This window comes from Vespa mandarinia, chromosome 23, assembly GCF_050613455.1.
Source record: "Vespa mandarinia isolate Hongniang chromosome 23, ASM5061345v1, whole genome shotgun sequence".
Classification (NCBI taxonomy): domain Eukaryota; kingdom Metazoa; phylum Arthropoda; class Insecta; order Hymenoptera; family Vespidae; genus Vespa; species Vespa mandarinia.
The window spans coordinates 809,061-830,172 of NC_140832.1; the positions used below are offsets into that span (position 1 = coordinate 809,061).

At 29.0% G+C, this 21,112-nt stretch overlaps 2 protein-coding genes across 5 annotated transcripts; one reads left to right on the forward strand and one right to left on the reverse strand.

Annotated features, from left to right (window-relative positions):
* Positions 1 to 2,525: 2,525 nt before the first annotated feature.
* On the reverse strand, positions 2,526 to 16,043 carry gek (serine/threonine-protein kinase gek). 4 transcript variants are annotated; one of them, XM_085663626.1, is made up of 27 exons: positions 15,039 to 16,043; positions 14,319 to 14,503; positions 14,049 to 14,228; positions 13,628 to 13,899; positions 13,260 to 13,559; positions 13,015 to 13,158; positions 12,797 to 12,919; positions 12,459 to 12,667; positions 12,152 to 12,366; positions 11,046 to 12,049; positions 10,729 to 10,964; positions 10,511 to 10,617; positions 8,168 to 8,365; positions 7,054 to 7,217; positions 6,668 to 6,923; positions 6,301 to 6,587; positions 6,064 to 6,207; positions 5,842 to 5,977; positions 5,527 to 5,768; positions 5,262 to 5,442; positions 4,987 to 5,175; positions 4,675 to 4,860; positions 4,389 to 4,570; positions 4,197 to 4,295; positions 3,996 to 4,119; positions 3,768 to 3,925; positions 2,526 to 3,693 (listed from the first exon to the last, which is right to left on the reverse strand). In XM_085663626.1, the coding sequence occupies exons 2-27, from the start codon at positions 14,446 to 14,448 to the stop codon at positions 3,580 to 3,582; spliced, it is 5,580 nt and encodes a 1,859-aa protein (XP_085519752.1). In that variant the 5' UTR covers positions 14,449 to 14,503; positions 15,039 to 16,043; the 3' UTR covers positions 2,526 to 3,579. The 4 variants fall into 4 exon arrangements, with proteins under 4 accessions (XP_085519752.1, XP_035728613.1, XP_035728612.1 ...); XM_035872720.2 differs by lacking the exon at positions 8,168 to 8,365 and having other exon boundaries at positions 14,334 to 14,503; XM_035872719.2 differs by lacking the exon at positions 8,168 to 8,365 and having other exon boundaries at positions 14,319 to 14,500; positions 15,039 to 16,042.
* Positions 16,044 to 16,770: 727 nt separating this feature from the next.
* On the forward strand, positions 16,771 to 21,058 carry lin (protein lines homolog). Its single transcript, XM_035872725.2, has 2 exons — positions 16,771 to 17,645; positions 17,922 to 21,058. Exon 2 carries the CDS (start codon positions 18,106 to 18,108, stop codon positions 19,888 to 19,890), a length of 1,785 nt encoding a protein of 594 aa, XP_035728618.1. The 5' UTR covers positions 16,771 to 17,645; positions 17,922 to 18,105; the 3' UTR covers positions 19,891 to 21,058.
* Positions 21,059 to 21,112: the final 54 nt, after the last annotated feature.

A 21,112-nucleotide genomic window follows, 5' to 3' on the forward strand; every position in this document is an offset into this window, starting at 1 on the left:
TACACATTTTTTAAAGCAGTTAGAAAATATACGGTGTAGTCTGTGATAGATATATGAAAGAACTATAATATACATATAAAAAGAACACCACACATAATTTACATAAGCTTATAACATATAAAAAAAAAAAAAATAAAAAGAATGCAATTGATACAAGCTTTAAAATTTATTAATACAGTTGTACACGATAAAATCATATTACTTTTTCAGTAAATGTAATGAAAAACATTAGCAGATTTTTCCTCTTTGTCTACAGACAAATTTGAATGAGACAAAAAGGTAAGGTGTGTAAATAATATAAATACTACAAAATCTACAAACTGACCTTCATTAATGACGAAATCTTAATGTATAAAGTTTGGTCTCTTCTTTTAGCATAATAGCTTATTCTTCATAATTTACAACAAAATACATATTTTCAGTTATATAAGACGTAAATAATTATTAATTGTAATATTTTTAATAAATATTTTAAACAATGCACAAGCGTTATATAAATAAGTTTATAATATATAATATATATATGTAATAAAAAGGCGCGCTAAACTAGATGCACAAAAGTGTTGCATAATAAATTCAGGTCATTTGCAGTACATTGGCAAAATATTAACAGAATAGTTGTTTGTCTCTATAATTTGAGAAAAAAAAAATTAAACTTATTACTTGTTTTGCTGAACAAAGAAAAATTATTTGTTGATAATATCGCTGGATGAACTTTATACGTGTAATTAATTATTTTATTTTAGCATGGAAAATAAATTTGCGCGCAATAAATTTTTCTTTGAAAAATATAAGTTGCGTCTAAAGTTGTAATATATTAAATAATAAATTTTATAAATGATACATTACGTCAGCATGAATGTTCTTTGTAATTTTTGTTATATAAATATGCAATAAGAAGAGACAAAGTTCCAATATTTACAAACGTATAAAATTAATTCTATACACAGAAGTAATTATTTCGTGCATGTGTCTCTATAATATGAAATTATTATAAAAACTTCAATAAATGAAAAATAATATTTAGCCACCTTTTAGATTTCAGAAATCTTATATGCAACATTGATAAAAAGATAAAATAAATCATAAAATTTCATTGGTAAGTACATTAATACACACATGATTTTTAATTTTTAATTATGCTTTGATCATACTTCTGAAATATTTCTAGAATATGTTCTTATTTTCAATTCATGTTATTATGGACAGTGTTTGCACTATTATATTTCTGATGACAAAAACCGTATGTCACTACTTCCTACCATTCCTTTCATTTTGTTCTATCTTTTTAATATTATCATGTTTAAACATATTATAATTGATATATTTATATATATATATATATTTTTTTTTTTCGTATATAATATATTTTCTTTTTCTACAATTATAAGAATGAGTTGAGAATGAGTTTGAATATGATCGAAAAAAAAAGTTCCTAATGAAATTGAAAATTTGCAAATAATATTAACGATCAAACATTAATTTTCCAAATGTTGATGTACGACGAAGATGTTATTTCATCAATATTTTATGAGAATCTATAAAACACTTCATAAATGTTCAAACGATAATTACAGCTTTGAAATAAATATCAAAGATAAGTTTCAAAATTACGATTCAATATGATTATACTTATCACTCCGAAAATACAAATATTAAAAACTTGTGAAACTATAGGCGATATTACTAAACTGGCACTGTTGGTTCTTGATCTTTGGTCGTGTCACAAGTACCATATTTTTCAACTTCAACTTAGTGTTCACAAAAAAAATTCATAGTTCGTTTAATTATCAATTTCAGTCGATTTTCTCTAAGAGAATACGAGATATTGTTTTGTTCTTCGATCGGTTGGCGAAAATCCTGAGACATACATTTTTGTCACTATGCTCGCATTTTGTTGATTAAAAAGTGTAATGAATGTATATACATCGAAAAATGTATGTTCTGTGCTTGAAACACTTAAAAAGTGCAACTGTATTCCTCATCTATCGCACAATTTCATTATGTTTCGTTTGATCTTATAACAGTCAAAAATTGATATTTATGGAAATTAATGATCGTGCAAGATCATTTATATGTTAAAATTAATATATAAATATAAGGCATTATAGTTATTATCGAAGAACACTTTCTAATAGGACAATTACAAGTTATCTGTCAAATAAACAAAATATAGCGATATTACAATAAATTTGTATTCTGATCTTAATCGTCGATCAAATGATAAATAATATTATGCATTACATAAAAATGCTTTGTGTTTTATTATGTAACTCATGTTACATAGCGTTATATATATATATATTCTGCAATTACTTTTTTTTTTCTATATAATAATTCTTCACTTCAAAAATTTGTGATAGTAATCGCAACGTTAAAAAAAAAAAAAAAAAAAAAGAAAAAAAAAGAAAAGAAAAGAAAAGTAACTTCAGACAATTGTAAATAAAAGTCATTGACTCGTTGATATTTAATGTTTTTGTCTAAAAAAAAAAAAAAAAAAAAAAAAAAAAACAAAAAAAAGTAAACAACACTTCTATTTGTGGCTCAAACAAAACATCGTTCTCTTTTTGAATAATTGTCATTATCATTAGTAATTTTTTCCAATTAATTGCACGATTATATTCTACTATTCACATATTTGAATAATGTGACGCACCTTACTGCTTTATGACAAGATAGAAAGTATTCAGTCATAAGGCATCAAAATGGATTCATACCCGTCAAATTTCTTTTGTTACTAATAATGATTAAGTATACAATTTACTTGAAACTATACTTGTATACCTAGGCTCTGAATTAGGTATGATAGATTAAGTAGTTTTTTTTTTTTTTTTTCTTTTTTTTTTTTTTTTTCGTTATTGCTACATAATTTGACTGAGATTTCAAATTTCGTTAATGTAAAAAAATCACACTCTCGCTTGACGGTCGTGAATAGAAAATTAAAAAAAATAAAAAAAAAAAAAAAAAAAAAAAAAATAAAAAACCGAAGTATAATATATACTAAATATTTGAAACTAAAATTAAACGAAGACTTCGTATATCGGATTATATATTACGATACCTACTAACTCCAATAAAATTATGGCATCGCAAAGTCGACTTGACGATCCTCTCAAATGCATAAATTATGTACAATAATTTACTGTCATATAATAATAATGTGTTCTTTTTTTCTTTCTTCTTCTTCTTCTTCTTTCATTAAGTATAACTTATTACACAATTTCTCGAATAACAGAAAGTTATTACAGTTCACTTAGAAGATTAATTATCTTTCTATTTGGATCTGGAATAATGGTTGAGTTAGAACTCAAATCTATCGAATGTATCAATAAGTAAGTTTATAAAGCTTTTTCCCTTGTTCTAATATTCTTATTATAATAATTGAATAAAATTTATTGCACTAGTGTATTAAGAAAACTGCAATAACTTTCCAATGAAAAGATCAAATGCGAGTACTGCTTCTTATAAAAAGATATTGTGAATATCAATAACTTATCTCTTAGGTAGTGTATACATGAGGATATACACACCCCGAATCATCTTACAAGTAATTTTTTTTTTTTCAATGTTTAAATCTGTTTAAGAATCGTACGATGATGACCCATGATCATGAGCAGGACTCGGAGGTGTTGATGGATTCGAACTATTGTTAGAAGCAATTGAATGTCTAGGACTTCCACCAGACGGATGATCCTAGAAAAGAAATAAATTATAAAAATGTATTTAATTCTTGGATGTTTATAAATGAAAATGAAATAAATATGTACTTTATCATGTAAAGATGCAATACTGCCCAAAGAGAGCGGAGTGTGCGAACGTAAATGTATAGATTCTGTATCAACTTGATCAACCGGTGTACGTGGTAGAGAAGGTGGAGTAGCAGTAGGACGTGGTGGAGCGGGACCTCTACGCGATGATGTTGAACCTATAGAAAAATATCAGATCAAAAAATTGTCAATAATTAATTTGAAAATTTTACAAAATTTTGTTTATACCGTTATGGGGTGAATAACCAGAATTTCGTGTCATGTGAGAACTTAATCGTCGTGTATCAGAAGGTGGATGCCTAGGTGGCAATGGAGCCGGTTTACTTGGTGTTTGTAAAGTAGAGCCGTATAACTGTAAAAATAAAATAAAACATGTAAATGTATGATATTGAATATGCTTTATTTTTTTTTTCATTATATTATTCTTACTCGTTGTTGACTGCCATGTATATGAGCGCTACTATGATGGGCAGAATGTTGTTGATCAGCTGTTTCAAGTGTCGTTGGTAGATCTAATAAACGCTGAATCTATATATAAAACAGATATAGTATATTAAATGTATATTAATGAGAATGGATTATTACAAAGCGAATGGGAAGATCGTTAATTTGATTGCTTACCTGTATACCATTACCTGGTCCCATATGACTAATATGATTAAAATTTGTAGGAGCAGATATCATCTTCGAACGTCTATCGGTAGGACGAACAGCTCTATTTCCTTCTCTCAATGAAAATCTTCTTCTAGGTCTTGTCATCTGCCTACCATTTGCATCTAATGGCGTCAAATTTAATAATTCTCCTGTTAAACGAAAACAATTACTTAGAAAATTAGAAATATCATTATTATTATTATTATTATTATTATTATTATTATTATTATTATTGATATAATTAAAGATTTACGTTGATGTAAATTGCTGAGATAAATAACGTGTGGCATATCATTGATAATGCAAGATGTTAAAGAACCGGAGATATTTAAGGGCTGTGCCCTTTTCACATTGAGCGTTTGTAACCAATCTCCTGTTGTACAATCAAATACATCAATGTGAGTTTCGCTATACACTAATAAATATCCCTCGCAATAACCTGAAGTATATTATATTATATTATATTATATTATATTATATTATATTATATTATATTATATTACATTTTATTATATAGATTTATTAAAGATTTTGTAAACATGAATGAAAACGAAAATGCACTCACTGACTGCTGTAGGAACAGCTGGATACATTATTTCTCGATCTCTACTTTTTCTACCCTGACTGTCAACATATACTGCTAATGTATGGAAGACCAACAAAAATTCTCCACGTGTTAATTCGATACAGCGTAATGCATCTACAGCACTATATGTTAGAAAACCTAAAAGTGTATTCTCCGGATGGACCAATGCTAAAAAATATAAATTATAAAATATTAATTGAGTATTAAAAAGTATAAATAATGAATATAAATATTTTTTTTTTCTCTGATCTCACATATAGGGTGATGGTCTCCTAAGATGCTGTAGATAGTAAAACCAGAAGGATATCCAACGCAAAGACGTCCTTCAGAAAGAACTTGTAAAGTTTGTGCGTGACATGGTAACATTAATTCACGAATACGTTTATGTCTTGCTTTTGTACGTGTTATCTCATAAATGATAACTTGAGAAGAATTCTAAAATTTAAGATATATTAGATAGACATTAAATTATGTAGAAATTATTGTATGTACATAAAAAAGAAAACGAAATATATTTACCTGCTTTTTCATAGCAACACACAAACAGTACGTGAGTGGATTACGACGTACTACACCCGTCGTTAGTGTTATACATCCTTTCGTTTCAGCTACTTTAATCCATTCAACCTCATCTCCATCTAATGCACGTACTGGCACCAACCTGACGTGACGTTGTTTTCCACTAAGCACTACAATAAGCTGTTCTTCGGTTACATATTCAAGGAGATATATTTTTTTACCCTCACCAACCCTTGCTATTTCTGTAAACATTATTCGATATAATATAAAATTATGTACGTTTATAATTAATATATTCATTCATATTTAACTTACCACTACGATCTAAATCTAAACAGAAGAGGCCTTCCTCTGTGCCAATGACTAGACGATCTGGATCAATGATGGCTCCTGACATTACATTCTTAATAAGAGACAATGTATTATCTAATAATTCTTTCGCTCTAAAAATCTATGAAACAAAAAAAAAATAAACACTTGATAAGAATATTGATTATCATATACTTTTTTTAAGAAAAAAGTTACTTTCTATTATACCGTCGTATTGGGAAGATTGTTCCTTTTTAAGATTCTATGAAGCTCACTTAATGCTACTACCCATTTCGTTTTTTCACTTTCAGTATCTGCAAGCATCAGCGTATGGTTTTTTAATCCAGGTGGTTCTAATAATGATGTTGTAATCTAAACAAAAAGACATTTTTTTTTCTTTTTTTTTTTTTTCTTTTTTAATTGAACATGCAATTGTAATAAGAATAAATATTGATAAAAGCTTACTCTGAATATACATGGAATATCTTTTTTTGTGGCATGTATAACATCTGAATCACGAACAGAACTAACGCTAAATTCTTCATCTCGCATATCCAAAACTTGCGATACATATACAGACGGCAAAGCATTGCGATCGGGTGAAATATCATACAGAAATAACTTAAAATCGCAGACTACCACGAATTGTCTCACCCAACCTTTTTTTACTCCTCCCATTTTTGGCACTTTAACATATCCTTCATATGCAGTACCAATCCCTCTAGTAGGATCGATACCCAGTGGACGCTTTGCTACAATAGATTAAATTAATATAAATATCAGATATTATTATAATCAATTTATATAATATTCATTAATTGATAATAAATACTTTGATCATGAGGAACGGGACACATAGGTGGAACTTTATCACAACAAGGCATATGACAAGCAAAGCCACAGACTTCGCATACAACTCCCTGTCTCGTTAAACCAACCATCAATGAAGTACAATGATTACACTTAGTGGGAGCTGAGAATGTTCTCACCAGAAATTGGTGAGATTTAGGCTTTGGTTGTAAATTAACTTGACCATGAGAAGTCGATGATTTATTCAAAAGTTCATGTGACAATGGTGATGTAGGATCCTGGAAAAAAAAAAAAAGAAAAAAAAACATTTACATGTAATATCTTTCTATATACATATATATATATATATAGATATATATATATAAATATAAAATAAAAATATAGATTTGAATACACATAGATACTTACAATGCTAAATTCAGATAAATTACTTTTACTACTAGTAATACTTGGGGCACGGTTGTCTTCTATGTCGCCTTCTACACTATCTGCACTGCCATGACGAGTACTACTTGCTGTTTCTTTCAAAAAGTGTTCCAAGTAAGACATTTGTGATGTAGGACGTTCTAAAACTGAAACAATGTTAAATTACATATTTTATGTTAATTTGTCTGTATTATAAATTAAATAATTCTCATTGTATATAATAGAAAAGTAATTTATCATTTTTTTTTTATATAAAATTAATTATTCTCAAATGACATTAAAAAAAATATATATATTTATATAATTACTTTGATCATTATCTAAAATTGTTACAAGTGTATAAAAAAAATTTCTATTCAATATAATAAACATAATAAAGATCATGGACTATTCAAATTATAAAAAGTATAAGAAATTATATTGTAACTCATAAAGTTATTAAGTTACTTAATTTTTCATAACATCTTCCAGTGATACTTTCAATTAAACCATTCCATCACACAAGTTCTGTTAAAACAATGATTATTATGTTTATGTGACACGTTTATAGGATTACATATAATAATATGCATCAGTGAAGGTAAGGATAATAATATAGTATATCAACCAAAACCACCCGAGCAAACAGTCTAAAAAACACACAAAAAACATACCTGTTAATGTTTATTTTAGAAAATCAAACGATTGACTAGTACTAAGAATATTCAAGCCTAATAAAATCCAACCCCCACCTAAGAACAGTGGAAGATCACTATTGCCATTCATTATTTTTTGAAAATAATGACATCACACATAAAAACACATTATTCAGCTAATACATAATTTGTTAAAAAGCACAGAGCTATGCTTTGTTACTATATAAACATTATCAAAATAGATAAATGATAAACAACATATAAGAATTAATAACAAAACTTATATGTAACTTCAAAGAAGATAGTTTCTTTAAGCGCATTAAAAATTGTCTTCCCTTGTCCTTATAAAAAGCTAAACAATTACTTTAAGACACCTTCAGAAAACACAGCACTGTGCTATAAAATCAGCAACTCAATATGTCAGTCAATCAAAATCGCGCGTCTGCTGCCACATAATTTACCGGGCGGCGGAACGATGGTAACGGCATTCTGACTGATGTACGTGTTGACGGGAACGAATCTAGTTAATAAGCGACATGTTGTGATGCGGGGAGCACGCATTACTGGTAGGGGTGATGACGGCTGGTGCACAATGATGCGTTGGGGTTTGGTGCTAACGATGTTTGACGATTTGCTTGACGTATTGCTGGATAGCACAGCTGTCACAAATACAGTTTGAAGATGAGCAACAAGAGGCCCCACACGCAGCTCGTTACGCCAATAAACAGGGGCACTTTGTAGTCTAGAAATCAGAATTGCATACCGTACCGAAGAACTAAATTACTATGCTGGACACATATATATTATCCCAGTAATAATGATCTTTAAAATTGATACTTCACATATTGATATCGAATATATATGTAAATGAACTGTACCCAATTCTTTTCGCAACATCTTTTCGAAACTTTTAACAAACATTTTATTTTATCATTCTTCCAACTAGCTTATCAATGAAACCTGATTATTATACTTAGATGTATCACATATAAGATAATTTTTTTACATGATATTCTTATACAAATAAAATTATGTATATAATGTATAGAATATCATGTGTAGTATTCTAATGATATAGCATATTGGAACAAAGTGCGTAAGTGCCTTCTGTTTCCAAAATTAAAGATGTACTTGTATATTAAATAAATAAATAAATAAATAAATAAATAAATAAATAAACATATATACATATAATTCTGTTATAGAACATATCTATTCTATAGTAAAACGATCTTATGAAACGATATAAACAATAAAACAATATTGACGTCATTTTTTTAGATTAAAATACTATATACACATATAATAATAAACATACAATGTTAATCTATCTTTTGTATTCTACAAACGTATATAATTACTTATAGATAATCAATTAATTACATTTTAATATAATATATACATATGTAAAATAAATACAAGATTATTTCTCTTTGACATTATAGGATTTATACATATATAGTATATACCTATTTACATTATAAACTCTGTATAACTATATTAGCTCTTCTTTCTAGTAACAATTATAATATTGATAATGATACTGATAATAATAATTGTTAATACTTGTAAATTGTAATCCCCATAAAATTTTTTATGTCATATATTGTTTCAAATATTATTAGTAAAAATATGATTTGTAAATTTTATTATATAAGATATAATGTTAGTAATTAATATAGACTATTTAAAAAAAAAAAAAGCTTTTATATTGTGTTCTATATTAAATATTATTAAAATCTAAATTCGGATATTAATGTATTAATAATTTCTAATCTATATTTAATGTTTATCGAGATTCAGTTTAAAAGTATTTTTTTATCAAACATTGATCAAAAATGAACAATAAACAAGTACATATATTTAAATGTGGATCGTGCGCTTTATTGGGAAACAATATATTATCAAATACAATTTTGAATTTTCTTTAAAAGTGTTATAAAAAGCATCATATACTACTTTTAAATAAATGCTATATTATAAAACTATATCAATTTATAATCACTTAATATTTTTGCAATATATTGGAAAATTTTTAATTGTCTAGAAAGCTTTCTGTCAAGAATGTAATTTATAAAGCACAAGTTTGACTAATACATTTTTGACCACTTATCATTTTATGTATTATCGCACATTAGCTACGATTGTTTGTATTAACAAACAATACATATATAAATAATATATTCTATAATTTATTGTAATGCAGCATATGTGTGTCGCGTGTAAAAACTATATGACTGTTATTACTCATATAGAAAAAGACCATGTGCTTTCTTTTCTGTATTTTTTAAATAGTTTTTAGAATATTATATATAAATGCGTCCTCAACTAAAATTCATCATCTTTAGTTTTTTATTTTTATTTTTTTTTTTTTTTTTTTTTGAATTTTTTTTGAATTTTTTTCATTTCTTTTTTTTTTTTTTTTTTTTTTATGTCAGAGAATCATTTAATAAAAATGTAATGATCAAAGTAAGAAGGATTTAGTCACCCTCTTAAAGCTCTTTTAAGCTGTCCAAATCTTATTCATTTTTAAATCTGGGATAATTATAACATAATAAATCTTTCAAAAATAAATAATTTCTTTGGGGGGCTATTTGTTGCATTAGAAATACAAAACAAAATATCATCATCAAGTTAATGTCTAAATGAATTATAGACAGGACAGAAACATTTATAAAATACATATGTGACATGTATGACTGCAGCTTGTATAACAACTGCAGATATAATATCTCCATAATAATTTAAATAAGAAACTTTTGTATAACTTTTATTGGTAGCATTATGAATGGAAGTGTACTTACAGCCATCGCCAGTATCAAGCCGCGTTTGTAATTCTTTAATCTGCATTTCTTTCCGCTTCATTTCGTGGGACATCGAATCAAATCTTTGTCTAAAGTCTTTTAACTCTCTATAGATAAAATTAATAATATTTATAGATTAAACGAATTATTTATATTCCAATGTAAATTTTAGAATTGCACTTGTAACAATATAAATTATATAAATTATATAAACTTACTTTTGCACAGCAATTAATTCTGATCGAGTTTTTGTTAATTCTTCAGAAATCGCTTGTTTTGCTTGAATTTCACTCTGCAAAGAGCTCTGTAAATTTAATAGTTCCATTTTATCGAGTTTCTGCGATCTACGATTACGCCAATTCTTATCCGCCATGGTAGAACCACCTCCTACTCCCGTTACACCACCAGAATGTTTTAAAAATTCCAATTCCTCCGTCATCTTTGTCGCCAAAGCCTAAAATTTATGAATATATGTGATATATATATATATATATACATATATTTTTTTATAGATCATTACATATAAAATATGAACCTGTAAATATCCTCTAGCATCTTTCTCATCTGAAACCCATTGAATAATCTCGGTAATTTGAGCTTCCCATTGCGCAATAGCTTCCTTTTTGTTTCGTAATTCTTCATATTCTTCCTCTAATTGCCTTCTTTCACCTTGTATTCTATTAACGCTATCGGTAACAGTGCTAAGCTCGAGCAAAAGCTTTTTATTTTCTTCGACTAGCATAATTTTCTCTCTCTCGTGTCTTCTATTCAATTCATTTATCGTCTCCTCGCTATCGGTAATATTTTCTAATCTTGCCGCATCTAATTTCTCCTTGGTAAGTTGAACCTCTCGTTCTAACAATTCTCTTCTTGTCTCTCCTTCGTGCAATTGTTCTTGAAGACTTCTTATTTCGAGATTGAATCTACTTTGTTGCTGATTCAAATTTTCATTGTATTGAACTTCAAGTTTCTCTACCTCTGCCTTAAGTCTGTTAATTTCTTGAGTAGCTAAAGCCTGATTAGCACTTGCATCATTTCCCATAGAACGTTGCCTGATTTTTTCTGTTTCTTCTTGCATTTGTCTACAATATTCCTCGCTACGCTCTCGAAGTTTTCTTTCTTTCCTAGTTTCTGCCATTGCTTCCTCCACTCTGTTTTCCAATTCTCTACGTAATTTTTCAGCTTTCCTGATGTCGTGTCTTAAACTGTCAATTTTTTGCATCACAACTTCTAATTCTTCTTCTTTGTCCCTAACTTGCCTAGATAACTTTTGTTTATGTTGTCTTAATTCAGATAATTTATCTGTCACTTCTGTATATTCTGCCATCGCAAGTTTACGTTGCGTTAAAGCATCCTTTAATTCTTTATCTTGAAGCTTTAATTTCTCTTGTGCATCTAACTTATCTTTAATAGCTTCTTCTTTTTCAGAGCGAAGAGAACGTACCAATTTTTCCAATTCACGGAGTTTAGTTAAATCGCCATTATCTAAATTACGCAGCTCTCGAGGTAGCTCCATAGATTTCAACTGTGACTCTAATTCTATGAAATCAATGATAATAATAAAAAAATACTTTCACCTTTCTTCATCATACACATTTATTATATAGTTCTAAAATTAAAAAAAAAAATTCTGTTTCTTACCACAATTCCGTTTTGTAAGAGTATTTATTTCATCTTGAAGTTTTCTCGTTGCATTGTTAGAATCAGGTGAAATACCAGGTGAGGAATGATTTGCGGCAATTTGATTTTTTAGATCCTCGATTGTTTGTGTTAATTGTAAATTTTCTTCCTCAAGCATCTGAACGTGTTTATCCTTCTGATTCAATGCAGATAGACAACCTAAATCTGAGATGCAACTGTAATATAAAGAAAGAAAAAAAAATATGAATGGTGTACAACAATTGAAAGATATACAGAATTGAAAGACAAATTAAATTTATTTCTTTACCTTCCTTGGGTAAAACTGAATCCTACAAATGGGAGGTGAAGTGCAGAAAGCGCAGAATTTGCTGCTGGCGGAACAGCATCGGAACTACGAACGTCCGTATCGTCAACATCAAAGTTCGATGTGTCAGTTGGCGAAGAAACTTCAGGAATGTAGGGTGCAGTACTGTCCCTAAGAGTATCCCAATTTACACCATCAAACCATGGATGTTTCTATAAAATAAACAAAATTATGCATTTATATTATAAATAGATACGATCTATCGTTCAACTATAAAGTAAACAAATTAAAATCCATGATAAATACATATACAGACACATACACATATGGATATGTTGTACCTTAAAATCATCAATTCCATTTTGACCTAATCTAAATTCAGAACTACAAATTAATTTGCGCATCAGATCCTTGGCTTCTTCAGAAACATCATATATATCGTCTGTAGGGAAGTCAAAACAATTCTGTAATAATAAAAGATATATATATATATATAAGAAAATGAATTCAATTAGATTTACTTGATATAGAGAAAATATGACTATATATATTTATTTACCTTATGGTTCATTATCTTTCCATAGGTTTCGACTAGAGATTCAGCATAAAAAGGTGTTTCTCCATAAAGCATTTCGTACATACATACTCCCAATGACCACCAATCACATTCAGGCCCATATTGTCCCTGGCCATCTTCCATTGCCTAAATGTATATAAAGAATTAAATAAAAAATGTATTATTTTATTAAATAATATAATTGTCAAGACAAACATAACACAATTGACAAAATATATAAGACATACCCTTAATATCTCTGGTGAAATATAATCTGGTGTACCTACAGCAACATTACTTTGCACAGTGCCATCCTCAAATAAACGCAAACAGGAACCAAAATCAGCTAATCTGATATGGCCGTTTGCATCCAATAGAACGTTATCAGGTTTAATGTCACGGTGTACATAACGTAAGTCATGTATAGACCCAATAGCTAGCACCATCTCTGCTATGTAAAAACGAGCCATATCTTCGGGAAGACGATCTTCAAATTTACTTAGCAGTGTTAAGAGGTCTCCGCCACAATAATAATCCATGACCAAATACTAAATAAAAAATGTTTGTGAAGAAATATTAATTGTTATAAAAATCATATTGATAAGATAATAATTACCAAATTATTGTCATCTTGAAAGGCATAATGAAGATTTGTGATCCATCTGCGATCACCATAAACTAGTACATCTCTTTCTTCTCGAAAACATGCAGTTTCAGCACGCTTTAACATTTCCCATTTATTCAAAATTTTCATTGCAAACACTTTATCGGAACCACGCATTCTTACAACGCATACTTCTCCAAATGCTCCTCTACCAATGACCTTAACTATCTCAAAATCTTCACGTGCCAACTGCAGACTCTTTATACAAGTAGCTACTGGTTTTACTGTATAAAAAAGAAGAAGAAGAAGAAAAAAAAAAAAGAAAAAGGAAAAAAAAAAAGGAAAAGAAAATAATTAATTATCCTTTAAATACACAATATAATAAATGTACTATAACAAAATTTATTAATTAAAAATAATGTTTGATATATACCAAATTCAATGAAGTCTGAGACAGTCTTTTCACGTCTTAAAGAAGAATTGCAACATTCATCATATAGAACAAGCAATATATCAATAAGTGTTTCTATAGAAAAAGTATGTCCCACTTGTCCCCCTTGTACAGGACCACTAATAAAAAGAGCCTCTAGTTGACGTAGCCTACCCCCTACGCCTGTAAAAATGTTCAAAACATTAAATATATTGGATTACAGTAAATATACATACATTAGATAATACTTTAAATTATCATCAATAAATATACCATTGATAGCAAGACCTTTAGGCATAATATCGGGTGGAGGATGGCTGTAATGATGTTGCGAAGATTCTGACATGTCTCTTTCCTGATGCAATCCCCGTTCACCACAATCTTTGGATAGTACTTCTGTCATTGTTATTATTACTTATTAAGCCTTTGTACTGCCACATTACGCACTGACGCAACTGCTAAAATATTTTGACATTTTATTTGTATCATTCCAAATGTTTTCCCTTTTTATATATCCAAGATAACAATGGACACCATATATATAATTATAAAATTAATAGATTAAAATTTGACGATTTTTTAAATTGTTATGATACTGTTGTCATATCAATTACATAATTGTAACATTGTAATATTTCATATATTTAAGTATAACATAATTGACAATCGATAAATTTCATTAAGATCATAAAACTGTCAAGATTTCTATATATATATATTCTTTTTTTCGAACTACATACTAACATATATATATATATATATATATATATACACATACACACAAAAGCAAAGCACACATTAAATAAGTAAATATTAAAAGATAAATAAACAGATTTATTGTCGTCTTATTGTACGCATATTAAAATGTAAGATAAATATATATTATACATTTTATATTAGCATTTGTATGACATCATATTGTAGATAAGATCAGATAATAGAATTAGCAATGAATAATAATTTTACTATTAAGTATGAAAATGCGTATGTTACCTGAAGTAAATAATCTTCCATAGGCATGTCTAAATAAGACCACTTTCACTAGTTAAAAATGAATTTTGTTTTCACTATCGTGCCGCAAACATTTGTATAACTATTTTGTAAACGTCAAATATGAAAAACTTCTCGTTATATTGTTCTTGGTTTGTTACGACGTCAGAAATCAATTCCCCGTGAACGTTACGATGCGTAATGCGTATCCGTACTAACGTATCGACGCTTTACTACTTGCAAAACAATAGAGTTTTATTTAATTCCTCATCGGCCATCGTATCGAAGTAACTCATGTCGAAAATTACGTAACCCACTATAAAGATAGCCAAAAATATTTGGCTAAAACATGCAACAGAACAAATACGCGTAAATAAAAAGTGCAGGTGTAAAAATAGTGCAACGGGGTAGGGCACCGCATACGCGCTCAATGAATTCAATAAAATCACCAAGACAATTTCTCCTCGGGAGAATGTAAACTGTAAAATATAACTCCTTCAATTGTTTGACGATCGTACATTAATAAAATTTATTAACACGATTTTAATCCTAATAACCATTGTCCCAATTTTCTCAGTATATAACCTCGTCGAACACTCCCGTTTCGTTAATATTTCTTACGAAAAATTCCTATCGCATGTGAGCAGACTATTTTAAGTGAAAGGCTTATATTCCTTTACCGATCCGAAATGAATCCTCGATCGGATTCAAGCATACCTGCCGTACCGACACGTTTTTACTTCTTTGAAATTAGTTCAATTGTTTATTATCTGCACCATTTGATTATCACTAAACATCTTGTATGCCCATCATCTCCAAACCCCCAACAATTTGCTTGACCCCCTGGCAGGCCTATGTAAAAAAATATATAGCATCCCTACGTCATTGAAAGTCCCCATGATCATATACTTATATAGGTGGACTACACCGTGATCCATTTTATTCTCAATACTCTTTAATCGTTCTACGTTGAAAATATGGAAATGTAATAAATCTAACACATGATCGTTTGATTATCATTGACTATTCAAAGAAAAAAAAAACCAGTCCCCTTTTATTATGACTTTACATGATGATTACTTTCAAAGTATGTATGTAGTAGTCGATATATGTAAATATATATACTGACACATATCACACATCCATACTTTGGTAGTATTCACATTTCGATATCGCGTTTATGTATGTATATATGTACATGCGTACGTGCGTACATGCGTGCGTCGTGCATGAGAGTGTGTGTGTTGCGTGTGTTTGTATGTACACTAATCGTTACGGTGTTCTTCTATTTTCTAAGGATTTCCAGAAGATTTATTATCATCTACCATTTTATATTCTGTCTTTCGCCATATTTGATACAGTAAACAGTTGATGAATAAAACTTTTACATAAAAAGGATAAGGAGCGTATCATTCTCCGATTTTGATTGGTCCTTTTCAATAACCAATCGCATTCTTATTATTCTATTGGTGAATGCTCTAATTGGTTACTCCTTTTTACGTGAAAAATATTGAATGAATTTGGACGAATGGTTTTACAAATAAATGTTAATAATGTTCAATTAATAAATTTCTATGATCATTTATTTCTAATGAATGAATATTAATCTTAATGTTATAGAAAAAATAATGAAAAAATGAATTATAATATGATAAATGTCAAATCAAATGGATAACCATTTCTATCATTTTTAGTTCCAACAAACGCAAAATGGTCGAGGCGCTGTGATCGCTGCAGAGTTGCCGATCATCCTGCATATTTATTATGAGACTTTTTAATCGGGATTAATTTTAATAAGAATAATTGTATAATAATCCCTCAATGAATATTTAATGAAGTTTAGTAACAGTTTCGAAGCAATTACTGAAGCGGTTCTTTTAATCTCGCTCAGTACATTGTGGAATGTGCGACGAGGAGCTACTGTGTTACGCAGCTCCGCATGATGCCATCTCAAAATAATATTTTAAACACGAAGAATTCGTGTCTTATGCATTATCGAGTTAATATTTTACCGCTCGATATAAGATATAAAGCGTTTTATGTGGACGCTTTGTTCGCCGTATTAAATAAATACAGATTTATTATTTTTACTCGGTAGCATGTATACGTGGCAACAGAGCAAAGCTGGGCTCGAGTGCCCAGTCACTTCCTAGTCAAAAGAATTTCATCGATCACAAACAATAATATATTTATATCCTTGAACAAGTGAAATACAGTGAAAACATTAACTTCAATAACAATGATTCCAACGTGTATGTTTACTTACTTACGAAATTTTTAATGAAAAATCTTGCTATGCGCAATTATTCGCAACATAACAAGGAGCGTCGGTTTTATGCGTTACATGTGCAACCACTGCTAAAGTTGACTTCACCGCTATAATTTTTTAAATACATCTATGAACAAACACGATTTTTCATCTTTATTAACATTGGGACTATTTATTATCTGCTCGGATCTATTAAAGCAATATCTTATGTACTATTGATACACGTGAACGCATTTTAATATCTATATCTAATTATATGTATATATACAACATAATGTATTGAACATACAAATACTTTGTTGAACTACCTATAAAAGAAGATCTTTTGGAATCTCATCTTTGTAAGTTGTTTCATATTTTCCTTCAATATCATAACAACATTTTCAATTGTCCTTCTTATTTGTCAAAGCATTAGACATGTATGTTTTATTAAAAAGATATAACATGTATGTAATAGAGATATAAAACTTTATAAATAGTATATAATATACAATTTTCTTTTATATATTTTAACATATCTTCTAACAATTTTTAAATGTTTCTTCATTGTTGTTAAAATAAATATGGAATATATATGTACACATATCATATATAATTATTTATCTTCTTTCTTTCAGAACAAATGTCGACAGGATATATATGATATTTCTATGAATGTTATAATCACTGAAAGCAAATGTGGAACGAATCATATTTGGCATTTATGTGGTATTCCTCTTGTTGGAAGATCATGTGCATTATGAAGATAACTTGATAAAAGGTTTATAAGAGATAAAAGTAGATGTTAGAATACATTTGCTAATGGTGCTTTGGCGCTGTCTTCATTTTCCTCCTGTCAGCACAATGGAGGAACCTGCAAAAAAGAAACAACGTCTTGAGAATAGTAATGATGGAAGAGAATCATTCACTGATATACAATGTTTTCAGAACAGTTTATTAGCTCAATGTTTATGCAATATACCAGAGAGTAGCTTGCGTAAACCATTTACCACTGCAACAGTGGAAATGGCAGATGGTAGTTTTCGTCCTATAGTATTATCAGAATGGGAACCTGATCATACTTTGGAATTTCTAAGCGCCTTGCAGCTTCTTTTTGATTTGGCCATTAAACAGAATACAAGAGGCGTTATGTGCAGTAGAGTTGCGGATGTTTGTGATGCGTTAGCACGAAATGAACATGGTATTATAGATCAAATTATTGATCTTTCAAGTACAACCAATAAGTTTATATCGTTTGTTGCAAGCAGAGTTTTGGCTTCATTTTTTATTGTAACAAAGGACAATATTGAAGTTGCTTGGTTGGAGAGACTTACTCAATCTTTAGTGAATACTCACTCTCCCAGTCAAATGGTATTCACTTTGGATATTGTGAAAAGAGTGGTAGAACATAAAGATTGCAGCATTCATCCATTGGAAGAGACAGACAGTTTAGTGCCACCGTCCAGTTGTAATACTATAACAATATCAGACACAGAAAGTTTTGATAGCACTTCAATAAAAGCTATGTGTGTTAAAGTACTAGAATCTAAATGGACTATATTAGTATCCAAATTTGATGCAATTCTTGCCTCGTACACACCACAACATGAGTCTGCTGTTGTAACATTTTTAGATTTATGGGAATCAATAATTTCTGTAAAAGCCAATTTATCGGTTATCGATACTAAACTTTTTTATTCTCAATTAGACAATTTGGTTCTGTTGCTGAATGCCAATGTTCCAGGTATAATCTGGAGACATCTTTTAGGATTGTTTAATGAAGTATTATGTTATGGTAGTACATTAGCACTACAAGATGTCTTACCTGATGAACCTTGCTCTCTAGCACATTTAATCGTTCGTGCCGTTAAAGATTGGAGATTATTAGATTCCTTGCCGTATCGTCATGGATCTGGAAGATTTGGAGGTGGTTCTGGCGAGGGAGACAGACCACTTCTTCAAAAAATTGTGCTCTTAGTTCTAAAAAGTGTTGCAGTGACTGTTAAGGAAACGCGCAGTGATTCTAGTGATTCTTCTTTAGGCTCAGAGGCGGAGGATCTTGATGCCGACATGGCAGTTATTGAACGAAGTATCAGAGAAGTTTTAAGACAGCTAGATCAATGTGTCAAAACATTAATGCCTTTCCATCCAGAAATGCCATTATCACAATGGGTTGTACAAATGTTTCACGATCAAGATGATTTCCTGATAGAAGGCATGGTCTGCTGCCTCGATGTAGCAGTTGGTCTTTTTTATAGAGGACCACCACAAAATGATTTAGGTCATATGCTTAGTCCAACATTAACATTTATACAATTCATACATGCTGTATCTCATGATCCAGATGTTTTATTAGACTTACTTGTTAGTAATGAAACTTGTTTTTTATTGTATTTACTGAGATTCTTGAAGTATATCAGAAGAAATTGGCCAGAATTTGTATCATGTTGTGGTAGAGAGTTGGATGATACCATGACAATATTAATAAGACTTCGATTGGCAATAGACAGATTAGTGTCTAAAGCTTTGTTTCCCTATAACATCAATCCAGTTCTCCGTTTATTAGAAAAGTGTGAATCCTTTTATGAAGGTAACATAGATAATTAATCTTTAAACTGGGGAGAAATTTTTGATTGGTCAATATAGATTCATAAAATCTATTTCAATTTATTTCATATTATTTATTGAAAATAATATGGTACAGATAGAGAATGAAAAACTTTGGTAAGGATAAGAATTGTTAAGTATAATGCTTTCTCATTAATAATGAAAAAGAAATTTTTTTAATTTATTAACTCATCCTCCCCGGTTAACAGGTTAATTGATCACTGTATTATAATGATACAAAATGTTAAAAACTTAATTATTATTAGCTTAATGTGTACAAAACTGTTAAGATATTTGCAGGTTTGTTCGGTAAGAAGTAATCTGCGGCATGTAACTTGGGTGCACTTTTGGTATAAAGACAAAATGTACTGTTTATACGATAACATAAAGTTTTAGGTTTGTAAAATATGATGCAACCGATCAAATTTTGTTAAAACTTGTTTCATATCATTAGTGCAACAGCATGCATTTAACATATTACTATTTATAAAAAAAAAAAAAAAAAAAAAAAAATCTAAACACCTTATATTTTATATTAATGGATAGCTGTAAAGCACAATTGTACAGATCTTTAAATATCTTTCTGAAAAGTGACTGACTTGTAACTATTTCTCAATACAATATTACTTGTCATCTATGTTCAAACTAAGGAAAGTGTACTTTTATTTATTATCATTAGTTTAAATTATATGCAGTCACTATCAATCTTTCATTTTATATAAAATATCTTCTCTTTATAGTTGAAATGTAGAAATCCAGTAGAATAAAGTAGTACAAAGGTGATTGTAAATCACATTCTCTAGAAAAAACTGCACATACGCATGGTGCTATAAATAATACATTTCCCAAAGCACTATTAGACAATGTACCTACATGTATGAAATATGCAAATATTTAAGGACAAATAAGTTCAAGTAATTATCAAAACGTGAAAAAAATTTACAATTTATATGGATAAAAGAACTAAGTACTTGATCACTTATGAGAAATATATAAATTAAAATTCATAATGATCCTATCTACTATACATTTAAAACTTATTAACTAATATTTATTAGTAAAAATCACGAAAAACTAAGTATCAAACAATATTTGTAGTATCTCGATGGGATTTTTTTTTATGTAAATAATAGCTGTAATGATTATTAACTATATGTATGTATATAAGCCCAACTATGTAAGTACAGTACATGTAATGCACTAAAGTTTGAAAATTTTTACT